Genomic DNA, 13,636 nt, shown 5'->3' on the forward strand with positions numbered 1-13,636 from the left:
GTCTGAAGGCCAAAAAATGAAATATTTGAACCCACAGTTTTTGTTAAAGATAGGAAGTGCTTCGGTAATGACTGTCTTTTATGCTGCAGATGCTCTCTCTTTCCTTTTAGCTTTTCATTTTGTAAATTTTCCAACAAATGCACGAGTAGGTAAAATAGCAAAATGAACTTAGTTAGCTTCAACACTGACTAATGTTGCACCACTTTGCTTTCACCTATCTTCTTTCCAGTCCCTACATTTTATTTCTGGGGTATTGTAAAACAAATTCTAGACATCATGTTGCTTCATCCATAAATATCTCATTATCTATAACCAATAAAGCCTTTTAAAAATATAGTTATCACATCTTTATCACCTTCAGCAAAATTAATAGTATTTCCTTAATATTAGATGCTATTTTTAAGAATGCTTTAAAACCAATTACATATTCTATGCAAAAAAGTTGCACTGAAAATGATAGAATGATAGAATTCCTGTTTATGAGTCACTTCTTTTTACAAGCACAGTAAAATGTTTTCCATCGAGTTTATGGGATTGATGTGTATGTACTTCATAACAGTGAGTCTTAGTAGCATTCACTGCAAAGACATTTTCTTAAATTCCAATAGTTTGTAAACCCTTGAGTGTTTTATTTTAATGATAAGGGTTGGGTCCACATTGTTTTTAGCTAATACTAATTAATGCATAATCCAGGCCAGATCTTTTCTTCAGGCAAGTTAATTTCCCTCTCCTATAAGTACTGATTGAAATTTGCTCTCATGTGCCCTGAAGTACTTTTAGTCTTATTTCTAAAATTTATTTTAGTCTTTGTTTTAAGCCGAGGGCAGAAACCACATCCTTTTCATGATCTATTAACCACATTACCCAGGTTCGTAGTTTGCACAACTAGTAAACACATACAAAGCACCCTTTGAGAAAGCTTCCTCATCCTTTAATTGTAATCCAGTCTTACACACTAACAGTGTGGTGGTCCCAAGGTACAGATTCATCTAATGTGACCTGCAAAGAAATTTGGAAATCACTTAAGGCTACCCTCATTTTAGATCTGACAAAACTGTAGTCAAGAGAAATGTCAGGTCCATGTTACTGCAGGTGGCAATAGTCTTAACTGACTCATTTTATCGGTTATTACCCATGTTTTTAAGAGTTTCTACGAAATTAACATTTTTTTGTAAAAACAAAATGCAATTGCATAGCCTAGTTTCATCAATATTCTCAATTAGTGATGCTTCAATATACACATGCAGAGAGTACTTAAATTTTCCTCTCTTCAGCAAGAGATACTACGTCCCTCCATTTTTCATTAAACGTAAGTGTACTTTGCATCCCGTTGCTTTTACGTTTGCTATTATTGAAGAGGGGATGGATTTTAAAATTATTGGCCATGTTTCCCTTTAGAGAAGGACACACGGGCCAACCCTGCCCTCACTGGAGCCTGGGCAGCAGCGGTGCGTGTTCTAACTTAGGCAACATTGGGTCATCTGTTTATTGTCAGCTTGGCGGTCAGGAAGAAAGGGCGGCGGTTGCTGAGGTAACCGACACCCCGGGCAACGGCAAGTGGAGGCGGGAGGGGGCGTGGCCTCGACGGGCAAGCGACAATAAGAGGTGGCGACCGCCGCGGCGTTGCGAGCACCGCCTGTCTGCGCTGCCGGGCGTAGGCGGGGTGGTCCCTGCGTCTCCCGCCTCCTTGAAAAACCCGGGCGGGCTAGCGAGGCTGCGGGCCTGGCCGCTGCCTTTCCCCACACTCCCGGCCGAGGAGCCTCGCTCGGCGCCCAACATGGCGGGTGGGCGCTATGGCCCGCAGCTACTGGCGCTGCTGGCTGCCTGGGTCGCAGCTGTGGCGGCGACGGCAGGCCCCGAGCAGGCCGCGCTGCCGGCGGAGCAGAGCCGGGTCCAGCCCATGACCGCCTCCAACTGGACGCTGGTGATGGAGGGCGAGTGGATGCTGAAATTGTGAGTGAGCCCGCCCGCCCCGCACGCCGCAGTGTCCTCGCGGGCGTCACCCTCCCAAGCCCGCGCGGCCCGCTAGCGATCCCGTATTGCCGCCTAGGCTCAACCTAAAACCCCGGACCCGCCCCGCCAACAACCTGCAGCGCCGGTGCCGGGCCGCTCGCGATCCTACACTGCCGCTGGGCTCGACCTGGGGTCCCCGGACCCGCCTTGCCTACGACCTGCGGCGCTGGGGCCGGGCAGCTCGCGCTGCGCATGCGCGTCCAGCCCTCGCGGTGACAGCCGAGGGTGCAGCACATCCCCTCGCTTTGGGGGGGACAGTGTTTTCGGGGTGGACTGGGCAGCTTCCCAAAGGGAGGAGAAGGGAAGGGAGAAAATCTGCAAGCAAAACGTGTGCTTTTAGATATAGGTATGTATTGGAAGGGAAAGGACATTCAGTGACATCCATGAGCAATATGAATATTTAGCACAGGCTAAGCAAGTTACCTGTTGAAGGAATCGCAGCACGGTGAGGGCAGGCCATTTGTATCGTAGTCTTCCTTTTGAAGACCTTGAGATGTCATTGTGAAAATAAAACATAAATATGGATACCTTTTAAGTTTTACAATAAGATTTCAAATAAATGTTGATATTTATTATAACTTCTAAACGTAGGGCTTTCTGGGTAATATTAATAATTGTGCTTGTGTCATAAAAGAACATACACATTGCCCCTTTTAACAATAGAAGGTAAATGGTGGATAGTGCCTTTTCTTTAAGGAGATGGGAAACTACAGTTTTGAGTTAGGAGAAAGAAAAGGATTTGTTGATTATAGTTTAAACTTATAATAGGAAGTGGCCATTTGAAAGAGGCTTGCAGTGGACGGTGGGCAGATGTCTTAATGGGCTTGAGAGGCCATCATGGTGGGCTTGCAGGGAAAATGAAGAATGTCCCAGGAAATGATTGCTGAGACTCTCTCTCTCATCTCTCTCCCCTCCCCGCCCAACATAAAATCTTTCAGGAAATTGCCACATCTCTTTAGCCTGTGGTTTCTGGCAATCTGTATACTACTATTTAATATTTGTTTTACGTTGAGGACACAGACAGAAAATTGGATCTTTCCTTTATCCAAGACCAAGTTTTGATTCTTTCAATTTAGATTGCAAGCAGGTGCCTATGGAGTGAAAACCTCAGTGTGAGATCAGAGCCAAAAGTTATGTCACACAGCAGATTACATTACTCAAAGAACATAAGGTATGTCACCCCTTCAAATGTGCATTTACCTCTTAGTCACAAAGAAGGAGATATTTTAGACCTCAAAATGAAATACCCTTGGTATCATAATAAATCAATGAAATTATTAAAGGGAGCTGTAGACATGAATTATTAAAATATTCCACTTAACTATTTTTGGAAGGAGTTGAGGGGTCATACTCTATTTGAGAAACTTTAAAATAAGTGGAGCTGTATTAAGACTTCCATGTTTGTAATAATTTTAAGACTTTGAGATAAACTGCATTTTGTCAGCCAATACTACAGAAAGTTCTCTTTTCAGTAGGTGCTTACAAAATGTACTTTTTTCTAGATGTCATGTTTCGGGGTAAAACTGAGTTTGCATATGTATGTAAGGAAAGTTAAAACAGAAAGGCTTCATTTTTAATGACATCAACTCCTTTATGGTTCCTTTTGGAATTGCTTTGTTTTTGGTAATAGAATTAAGAACAATAAAGCCTCGATAAGTTTTTATATGAGTGAGAGCCAACAACGCCTGTGCTTGGCCATGTTGATGGTTCAAATTTTACTTTTTTATGAATGTGTAAACCTAAACATAGTAATCAATTGCTCTGAGTTTGTCATGTGTCCAGTTGTATGGAATATGCTTGGGCCGTGATGCAAGATGAGTCATGTAATCTGGAAGTAAGCTGTGTAGACACAAGGTCATTTTAGTAGACGTTCTCTTTTTATCGAGTGCACTTCAGAATAGGTGGCTAGGAAGCAAGGCTGTAAAGGAAAGTTGATACAAACCATTCTATCCAACTTCTTTATACATACTAAAACCCAAGTGCTCATCCTAAAGAAATATTTTGGTTCTTATCTATTTGTGATCTATTTTTTCTGTATTATTAGGTGATACTCTTCCTCCTTGCTGTGAAAAAAATCCAATACTTAAAAAAATATAAAATTCATTATATCCTCATTACCACTATAGGCCTACTGTGAATTTCTAAGAGTTCATTTAAATAGCCTATATGTTACCAGATTTTTTTTTTCGATGTATATAACAGAGAAAACAAAATGCATTAAAATTAGCTTCATCTTAATACTTAGTTCAGATAAACTGGTCATACATAAATGGAAATTGTTAGTAGTTCAAAGATGTTGTAGTTAACTTCTTTAAAGAAACAGATTGAGAAGCTTTTGTTGTAGTTAACTTCTTTAAAGAAACAGATTGAGAAACTTTCCACTAGTATCAAAATGTATTCATTACTTTGAATGACTGTTCTTATTTGTTCATTTGCTTATATGCTCTCTTTCATCTGCGAATTTTTTCTTTTATACCCTGTGTCATACAGATCCCCTCTAATGCACTTTCTGGTTATGTTGGTATAGATAATTTATTCTTAAGAATCTAGCAGTATTTGGCAGCCCTGAGACATGAAAAGCTTCTATTATGAAATTAAATTTGGTTATTTTTTCTTAGTCTTTCAAACAGTCAATTTTTTGGATTCTTGCAATTGAATTTCCAGTGTTTTAAAAATATATCTGTTAAAAGTATATTTGCAGTAATTCACCATTTCTATTCTGACATTTTTAGAAATCTGAAGAGTTCTCCCATTGCTATATACATTTTCCTTAATTCTATGGGCTTATTGTTATTATTATCATTTTTTAGATGGAGTCTCACTTTGTTGCCCAGGCTGGAGTGCAGTGGTGCGATCTCAGCTTAATGCACCCTCTGCCTTCCGGGCTCAAGCGATTCTCCTGCCTCAGCCTCCCAAGTAGCTGGGATTACAGGCACCCGGCTATGGGCTTATTGTATACTCGTTTGCCCTTTTTCTGAATTAGGAAAAATGATTTAATCTTTAAAAGACTTTCTGATGCATGCTTTTCTCTATTTCCATTGTTTTATACTACTCTTCATTCAGTTCCTTTGCAACCTTTTGCTACTTTCAACACTTGCTTGGCTCTCATTATGTCAGTCCTGGAGAAAATGACTTTTGTTCTTTTGAAACACAGAAGTATGTAACATGATACATTCTGGTGGCCTTTTCCCCCAGAAGAAATAGATAGCCAAGTGGCTTAATTTTGATATTCAAGCTGATACTAAGAGGAAACGTATGTCTTTGGGTTAATTTACCTCTGTAAAGCATATAAATCTTTACAAATTATTGCTTTTTCTTATTTTTGTTCTTGGGGTGATCATGTTTCAAAATTTAAATTAAACACCTGGTGATGGAGCAAAGCTGTGTTTATTTCCATAGGACATCTGGGTTTTAGTATTAGCTTTGCAGCCTTCCTTTATACCTGGAAAGAATGTGTTGAACATCACTACCTTAACTTGCCCATGTCAAACAGTTAGCATTTCTTGCAGTTTAATAGATTGTCTTGATGTCTTGATGGAATGTTTGAGAGATAGTCATTAAGTGCTTGTGTGTCACGTTCAGTGTTGGGGAGCTGGGAAGGTGAAGAAGAATGAGCCTTCCAAGAGATTGGCCTACTGTGCTCTGAAGGAAATATGTAGTATAAGTTATAACCATTGATTTAGTAAATGTTTACTGAATGCTTCCTCTGTATTGGACATTCATCAGTGCTTCCCAACAGGGCACTATTGGCATTTTGGGTGGACAGTTCTTTCGTGTGCGAGAATGGCCCACATGTTGCAGAACCTTTGGCATCCTTGCCCATTATATTCTAGTAGTAGTCTCAGTCATGTGACATCAAAAAATTATAACTCCCATCCCCTGTGCACACTTCCAAATGCTTCTAATTGAAAACCACTGCTGTAGGTACTGTTATGGGTATTTAATAACATGCAAATGTTTGATTTTAGATAGTTTCCACAAAGAGTTTAAAGTCAGGAGAAAAGAGAGTGTAGAGAAGCACTGGTGAAATTAGAGTCAAAACAGAAGAAGAGTTGTTTATTATTGGTAAATAAAAATTTATCGTTAATAAAATTTCCTTTCTAGGAAATATCTTTAAGTAAGTCCGTCTCTGAAATATTTAGCACACCTAATGAAATCTTACGCCAAATTCAGTAAGTTCATGGAGTAAAAGATTCAAGGTCCTTCAACCACGTTACATCCCTTCAACCACGTTACATCAAGCAGAACCTCAGGTCACTTTGTACATGAATACTAACATGGACAACGAAAGCGTGCTGTTGAATTTTGTTTCCCAGAAATGGTTAAAAACATTACACTGACATATAAGTTGGTGTAATTTACCAGAGCTTTTTGGCTATCTGGAATATATTTCAAATATCTTTATTAAGTTTACTAATTTTACATACCACTGTGACCTGCAAACAAGTCAACAAAAGTTCAGTAGAAAAGATAACAATGGACAGTTTATATGACTATAATGGAGCTAATTGCTCTTGGAGCCTCTTAAGGATTATGTGTAAGAGGCAAAGTTATGGCAGGTCATATCTTTTATAGTTCTTAGGAGAAGATTGCCAATGCGAACTAGTATGAAATAAATATTAATGAAGATCATGTTCAGTTCTTTCTGATATGTTTAATTTATGCATATATACATAAATTATATATATATATATATGTATCTGTGTGCACAGAGCGAGAGATGAGCATGAAGGTCACATGACTGATCCCTGCATTCATTTTGTCCCTGGAAGTATTTTACTTAGTTTCTAAATTCTTACACAAATGACTGTTCTTTAGATACAAAAGAATATTAAAAACTTTAAAAACTGCAGCAACAATGGACCAGTTCCCATGCTAAGGACTCAGAGCTGGCTTATCTCTACCACTGAAGGAACATCTGGGTGCATTCCAATCAGCTGTGATTAAATCTTTGAAATAATGGCATTAACAATGCCACAGACCAGTGGATAGCAGCTATATAGAAATGGCATATCTAAAATTACCTTAATGGCATATATGAGGACGTATTATAATTGTATATCCGAAGGTCAGTTTCACCAAAAACTAACTTAGTAATAGCCTATCTAGAGATTAAGGCCTGTATTTTTTAAATTATGAAACATGCATGATTTAATAATTACTGATGTAGCAAATGTGCCTGTGACTTATATACAAAGAGAGTCCTTGGGAAATAAAGAGGATCTGAAGTTCATTATATTATATTTTACTTCAAGATAACTTCCTTATTCTTGTTACTTTCTTATAACTTCTGTCTTTCTCCCTCGGCATGTTGGTGTTGAGTTTTATATACCTTGATGATTTTTATCAAAGAAATACTTCCATCTGGGTTCTTGCTCTGAGTGGTCTTAAACACATCTCTATACCTGCTTTGTCTGTTTGGCAGTGAGGCTGTAAGGTCAGATGACCTAATGCATCATAAAAGTGTCTTGAACCCCAAACAATATTACAAATGACATTTGTATTAATGGTTGCTCCTATTAAAGAAATATGTGCCTGCTATATTTCATCTAATCTCTCAGTAACCTTCTAAGGTAGCTACTGTTATCCCATTTTATAGTTGAGGAAACTGAGGCAGGGAGATATCATTAACCTGTCCAGAATATCATGGTTAATTCCTGATTGATCTTTCTGATTGTTCTGGCAGAGCTCTTATCCAATATCATGGAATGCCTGTTGAAATGTACTTAATAATTCAGACTTCCTTTTTTTCCCTAAAGTTTGCCCACTGCCTGAGTCTCGTCTGTTACTTGGATATTTAGAAACTACGTAGAAAATAGCTATTTTCTCAGATGAAGAATATGATTTACATTACAGTTGATACACTTGTTTATTCAGCAAACATTTATTGAACACCTACTGTATATTAAGAATGTACTTTGCCCTGGAAATACAGAGACACGAATGTTTTAAAAAGTCTACATTCAGAGATGTCAGCAGATTAATGTCAGGAAGATTAATGACGTTTTAGCATGATCTTGGAAAAAGCTATATAGTAGTCTTTTCTAGAGATGGTAAACAACTGTGCTTGCTAAGTCTTGCTGCTTCTAGGGCTTGTCTGGAGAAAGTAATGACTGCTTTGCCTTGGGGTAGCCCGTTCTCTTCTGGGTTCTGCCTAATTTTCAATACTCTTTGTGAAATAAACGCATTCCTTCCCCTAGTCTTGGCTTTTTAACCCCTGACTCATCTTTTATAATGTGAAAGATCAAAATCCTGCACAATTTCAGTTTTTTGTTTTTGTTTTGTTATTCAGGAAAGTTGGTTTATGTGTGTCATTGCATTGAGTTTTTTTGAATGGTACTTACCAGCATGCTTTTGCACAGTTCAAAATTTTGAAGGGATTTGTAAATGATGACCTGACAGGCACCTATGAGCCTAAATCTTGTTACAGGATTTGATCAGTTTTGTACTTTTCTCCTTACTTTGTTTCCCTTCCTAAGGCATTTTGAGTGTGTGAGTGTTAAATTCTATTGGCAGGCATTCTTTTCTACTTCTCTTTCTCTCCCCTGGCCCCTTTCCTCCCTTAATACAGAAATAATAGGTGCCACATTTTGTAAAAACAATTCAGGAATGGAACAAATGATAATAAATTGGAGGGAATTGACATTTTAAAAATGCTCAGCCTGCTTACCCACAAGTTGGTGTATTTCTCTATTTATTCAATACTTTATTATGAAAATTTTAAGCAGACACAAAATAAGAGTAGTATAGTTTTGCCCCATGCGTATCTCTGTTCATCTCTGGATTGTACCATCCACAAGGAGAGGAGGCACCAAATCTCCTTTACAGTTGTACTCTCAGCTTCTACCATAGTGCTTTCTTAGTATTTATTGAATGAAAATACTGTAAAAGTAGGGTTCTGACTTGAAAGCCAAGGTATTTTTAACTCCTGCTAAATTTAAGAAAGTGTTGGATAGAGCTGGTTTGGCCGATAGCTTCTACTTTCCTTTTCAGAATGTTTCAGAATTACCACAGATTTTGGAAACGTTCTTGAGGATGCTCAAGCAACAGATCTGGTCTCTGCCCATCAGATCTATAGCTCTGATGGATTTGAAACTGGTTTGGCTAGTTTAGGGGCACCCTGTGAAAATTGTTCTCCTTTAGTGGGGCACTGAAAAGAGTGCTTACCCTCAAAGATCAAAAGCTATCTGGAGAGAAAAAAAATTGTACGAATAGCATTGAAATAAAATGTTTATGGATAATACTTATTGGAAATATTCTCAAACTTTGGCCAAATTTTTTCCTATAGAATTGACATTCATACATTAAATCCTAGTGGGGACAGTGTGCTTCTGTTTTTCTATGTCAAATGACTTTGGAAAAGCCTCTTTTTATAATTCCCCTTTTTTAAGAATTTATTTTTTAATTTAAATACTTGATTTCTCTATTTTGTTTTGCAGATTTCTTCTGTATGTTTATCAGTATAATTCTCATTCTTCTCTTATAGTTATGCCCCGTGGTGTCCATCCTGCCAGCAGACTGATTCAGAATGGGAGACCTTTGCAAAGAATGGTGAAATGCTTCAGATCAGTGTGGGGAAGGTAGATGTCATTCAAGAACCAGGTACTGTAAATGTTGAACATAAAATGCGAAAGTTTAACGACTTTTTATTTTGAATTTTTTTCAAGCATATAGAAAAGTTGAGACTCTGGGATATTGATTATCCATGAACTGGCCACCTTTAATTAGCAGGTGGCCTACTTGGATCTGTCTCTGCATGTATGTGTTTGCACATACATATTTGCATATATAATTCTATTTTTATTTTGCTGAATCATTTGAAAGTAAGTTATCGACATCATGATAATTTACCCTTCAATTCTTTAGCACGTTGAAGGCTTCTTAATTATTTCCCATGTGTCTTTTTTTTTGTATAGTTTTTTGACTGAGGACCCAATCATGGTTCATAAATTACATTTCGTTGTTATGTCTTTTTAGCCTCTCGTAATCGACAGTTATCCCCCATCTTTTAAAATGACATTGATATTTTGAAAAGAAAAGGCTAGGATTTTCCTGTTTCCTTATGGTAACATGTAACTTATAAGAATATTAACTTATACGAGTATGTTCTGCAAACTGAGAGTTTAGGTGCATGATTTAGGTTAGACATTTATGGCAAGAGTACTTCTAAGATGATGCTGTGAGTTCATATTACATCTCATTAGAAGGGATATGCTATCACCATTAGTAATGTTAAGTTTGAGCACTTGGATATGGTGGTGACACTAAGTATCTCAGTTATGAAGAAAGGATCTCACATTGTGATTAGCAATAACCTCTGGGATGATTCTTTGGGGTTTTAAGATCCACGAATGCCTGAATCAGATATTATATTTCACTGTGGTTCCAGAGAGTGAATTTCTAATTCTCTCATTCTGTCTACACCGATTAGCTGTGAATGATATAATTTTTCACAAGAATGAATCATTTTTACCCCAAAGAGTGGAGCGATATAGAGACTTTTAAATTCTGGAAAGATATATACAATAAATTTGTGTTTGCAGTTTTAAAGTAACTATATATTATGTATAAAATGAGAAGAAAAGTTGGCCTTTTATAATCTAAATCTCTAAAATGTGGCTATTTTCAAATTTTAACAGTCATCTTTTTCATTGACATTCAATTTATACCTACTGTATCCTTTCATCCTTTTACAAGGGCAAAAAGAAGATGGGCACAGAAGTGTAGACATTTATTTTCTATAATAAACTATGAGTTCAAAAAACACTAAGTAATGAAGTACCAGTTACTTTGACAACAGAATAGATGGTACATGTTAAAATTGATGTATCAACAAATGCATGGAGCGAGATTTCTATTAAAAGCCATGAATCCTCATGCCTCTATCTTTGTAAGCATTTGAAACAAATCCAACTGCCTGTCCTCCATCTAGAGACGGACAAGATTTTGGCTGTTATAATAAGTTAATTCTGTTTGGAGGCTAAATCACTGCAGATACATTTTTGCCGGAAACTTGTTTTCATCCTTAGAGTTTAAGTAAAATAAAATCAGGTATAAGACTTGTTAATTAGGCCGGGTGCGGTGGCTCAAGCCTGTAATCCCAGCACTTTGGGAGGCCGAGATGGGCGGATCACGAGGTCAGGAGATCGAGACCACTCTACTAAAAAATGCAAAAACCTGGCCGGGCACGGTGGCTCAAGCCTGTAATCCCAGCACTTTGGGAGGCCGAGGTGGGCGGATCACAAGGTCAGGAGATCGAGACCATCCTGGCTAACATGGTGAAACCCCGTCTCTACTAAAAAATACAAAAAACTAGCCGGACGAGGTGGCGGGCGCCTGTAGTCCCAGCTACTTGGGAGGCTGAGGCAGGAGAATGGCGGGAACCTGGGAGGCGGAGCTTGCAGTGAGCTGAGATCCGGCCACTGCACTCCAGCTTGGGTGACAGAGCGAGCCGGGCGAGGTGGCCGGCGCCTGTAGTCCCAGCTACTCGGGAGGCTGAGGCAGGAGAATGGTGTAAACCCGGAAGGCGGAGCTTGGCAGTGAGCGGAGATCCGGCCACTGCACTCCAGCCTGGGCAACAGAGCGAGACTCCCTCTCAAAAAAAAAAAAAAAAAGAAAAAAAGAATTAAACAGGCTTGTGATGGGTTCACAAATCTTATGTTTAATTATAGTCCTTCCTTCTAAAAATGTAGACTTGCAGCTATTTTAACATTATGAATNAGAAAAAAAGAATTAAACAGGCTTGTGATGGGTTCACAAATCTTATGTTTAATTATAGTCCTTCCTTCTAAAAATGTAGACTTGCAGCTATTTTTAACATTATGAATTGATTAGGTTTTCTTGATGATGAAATAAGAGATAGATTGATTTTAAGAAATATTTTAATACATTCAGTGTTGACTCAGTTATTTATATATCTGACATATATATATTTGAAATACTCATTAAAGAAGAAGGAAAAAACTCTGGAATTCTGTAGGAATACTGAAAAAACGAAGTCTAACAAAAGATTATTATTTTGTATGTTTGAACAATTTTTTATAGGCAGAGGCTCTAGAATTCTTTTAAATGATAAAATTTAAAAGTGCGACTCATAAAAAATAGGAGATAAACTTATACGTCATGATTATTTGAGAGACCTAGAAAATATTTCATTTTATATTATATGGTTTTAAATTTATAATTTTACTTTGAATTACAAATTTAATGCTTTCAGTTAATCTTTTAATAGCGATTAGAAGTAATGTGTTTATTCAACAAGTATTTGAATTTCTACCATAAACAGGCCCTGTAATAGATACCAGTGATACAAAGGTGAATAAGGAGGACAGAGGCCTTGCTCCTCATGGAGCTACATTCTAGTGGAGGAGATAAATAGTAACGAAAGAAAATTGGCAAATAATATCAGATGGTGCTAAGGGATATGAAGAAAAAGTAGGATAAAAATGTACAAAATGGCCGGGCGCGGTGGCTCACGCCTGTAATGCCAGCACTTTGGGAGGCCGAGGTGGGCGGATCACGAGGTCAGGAGATCGAGACCATCCTGGCTAACACAGTGAAACCCTATCTCTACTAAAATACAAAAAAATTAGCCGGGCGTAGCGGCGGGCGCCTGTAGTCCCAGCTACTCAGGAGGCTGAGGCAGGAGAATGGCGTGAACCCGGTAGGCGGAGCTTGCAGCGAGCCAAGATGGCGCCACTGCATTTCAGCCTGGGAGCAGAGCGAGACTCCGTCTCAAAAAAAAAAAAAAAAAAAAAAAAAATGTACAAAATGATTGGAGCTACCTCTTAAATTAGGATGGCCAGGGAAGGAGCAGAGATAAATAGGTTTCGATTTTTCAAGACCTATTTAGCCAGAGGTCTTGATAAATTGAGGAAGTAAATTTCAAAAGCTTTGTGAGAGGAGCATTCCAGGCAGAGCAAACACCATGTGCAGGTAGGAGTGTACCTGGCTTATCTGGAGAACAATAGGACCACCGATGGAGTACTTGAGATAAATGGGGATGGAGAAGTAGCTAGGGACCACACCCTGTGAGGTCTTGTTGCTGTGGCAAGTTTAGATTTTCTACAAAGTATGATAGGGAGCTACTGGAAGATTGGAGCAGGAGAGATATATGATATGATGTATGTTTTAAAATAATTCCTTTGGCAGCTATGTGAAAAAATTGACTACAGGGGATCAGAAGGAAGCAGGGAGAATGGTTAAGAGGTAAATCAGTAGTCCAGAGTTGAGAAGATGGTGGCTTGGACTAGTAACAGCAGTGTTAAGTGGTGGGATTCTTGAGATACGAGGATTTTCTGATGGATTGGTTGCCAGCTGGGGTGGAAAAGGAGAAAATGGAGAAGACTAAGGAGAAGTAGGTTTGGGACAGGGGCTGAGTTTGGGATGTTAAATAGGCATCCAAATAGAGAAGAAATAGAGATGTAAGTTTGAGGCCCATCAATATACTTGGCATTGGAGCTAGAAGAACAATTCAGATTATCTAGGATATGTGTGTGCCAGAGTAGTGAGAACTGACCACTGCAACATTTAGAAAAAAAGAAGTTGCAGCCAGGTGCACGCCTGTTATCCCAGCACTTTGGGAGGCCGAGGCGAGCGGATCAACTGAGGTCAGGAATTCAAG

At 38.5% G+C, this 13,636-nt stretch overlaps 1 protein-coding gene across 1 annotated transcript in view; it reads left to right on the forward strand.

The window, feature by feature from the left end:
• The first annotated feature begins 1,519 nt into the window (after positions 1 to 1,519).
• The window catches only part of TMX4 (thioredoxin related transmembrane protein 4), a 39,011-nt gene continuing 26,894 nt past the window's right edge, over positions 1,520 to 13,636 (forward strand). Inside the window, exons 1-2 of the mRNA XM_017877626.1 lie at positions 1,520 to 1,953; positions 9,500 to 9,615. Coding sequence (XP_017733115.1) covers positions 1,778 to 1,953; positions 9,500 to 9,615 — 292 coding nt within the window. The 5' untranslated portion in view covers positions 1,520 to 1,777. The remainder of the gene's footprint in view (positions 1,954 to 9,499; positions 9,616 to 13,636) is intronic.

This window comes from Rhinopithecus bieti, unplaced genomic scaffold (assembly GCF_001698545.2).
Source record: "Rhinopithecus bieti isolate Rb0 unplaced genomic scaffold, ASM169854v2 scaffold_65, whole genome shotgun sequence".
Classification (NCBI taxonomy): Eukaryota; Metazoa; Chordata; class Mammalia; order Primates; family Cercopithecidae; genus Rhinopithecus; species Rhinopithecus bieti.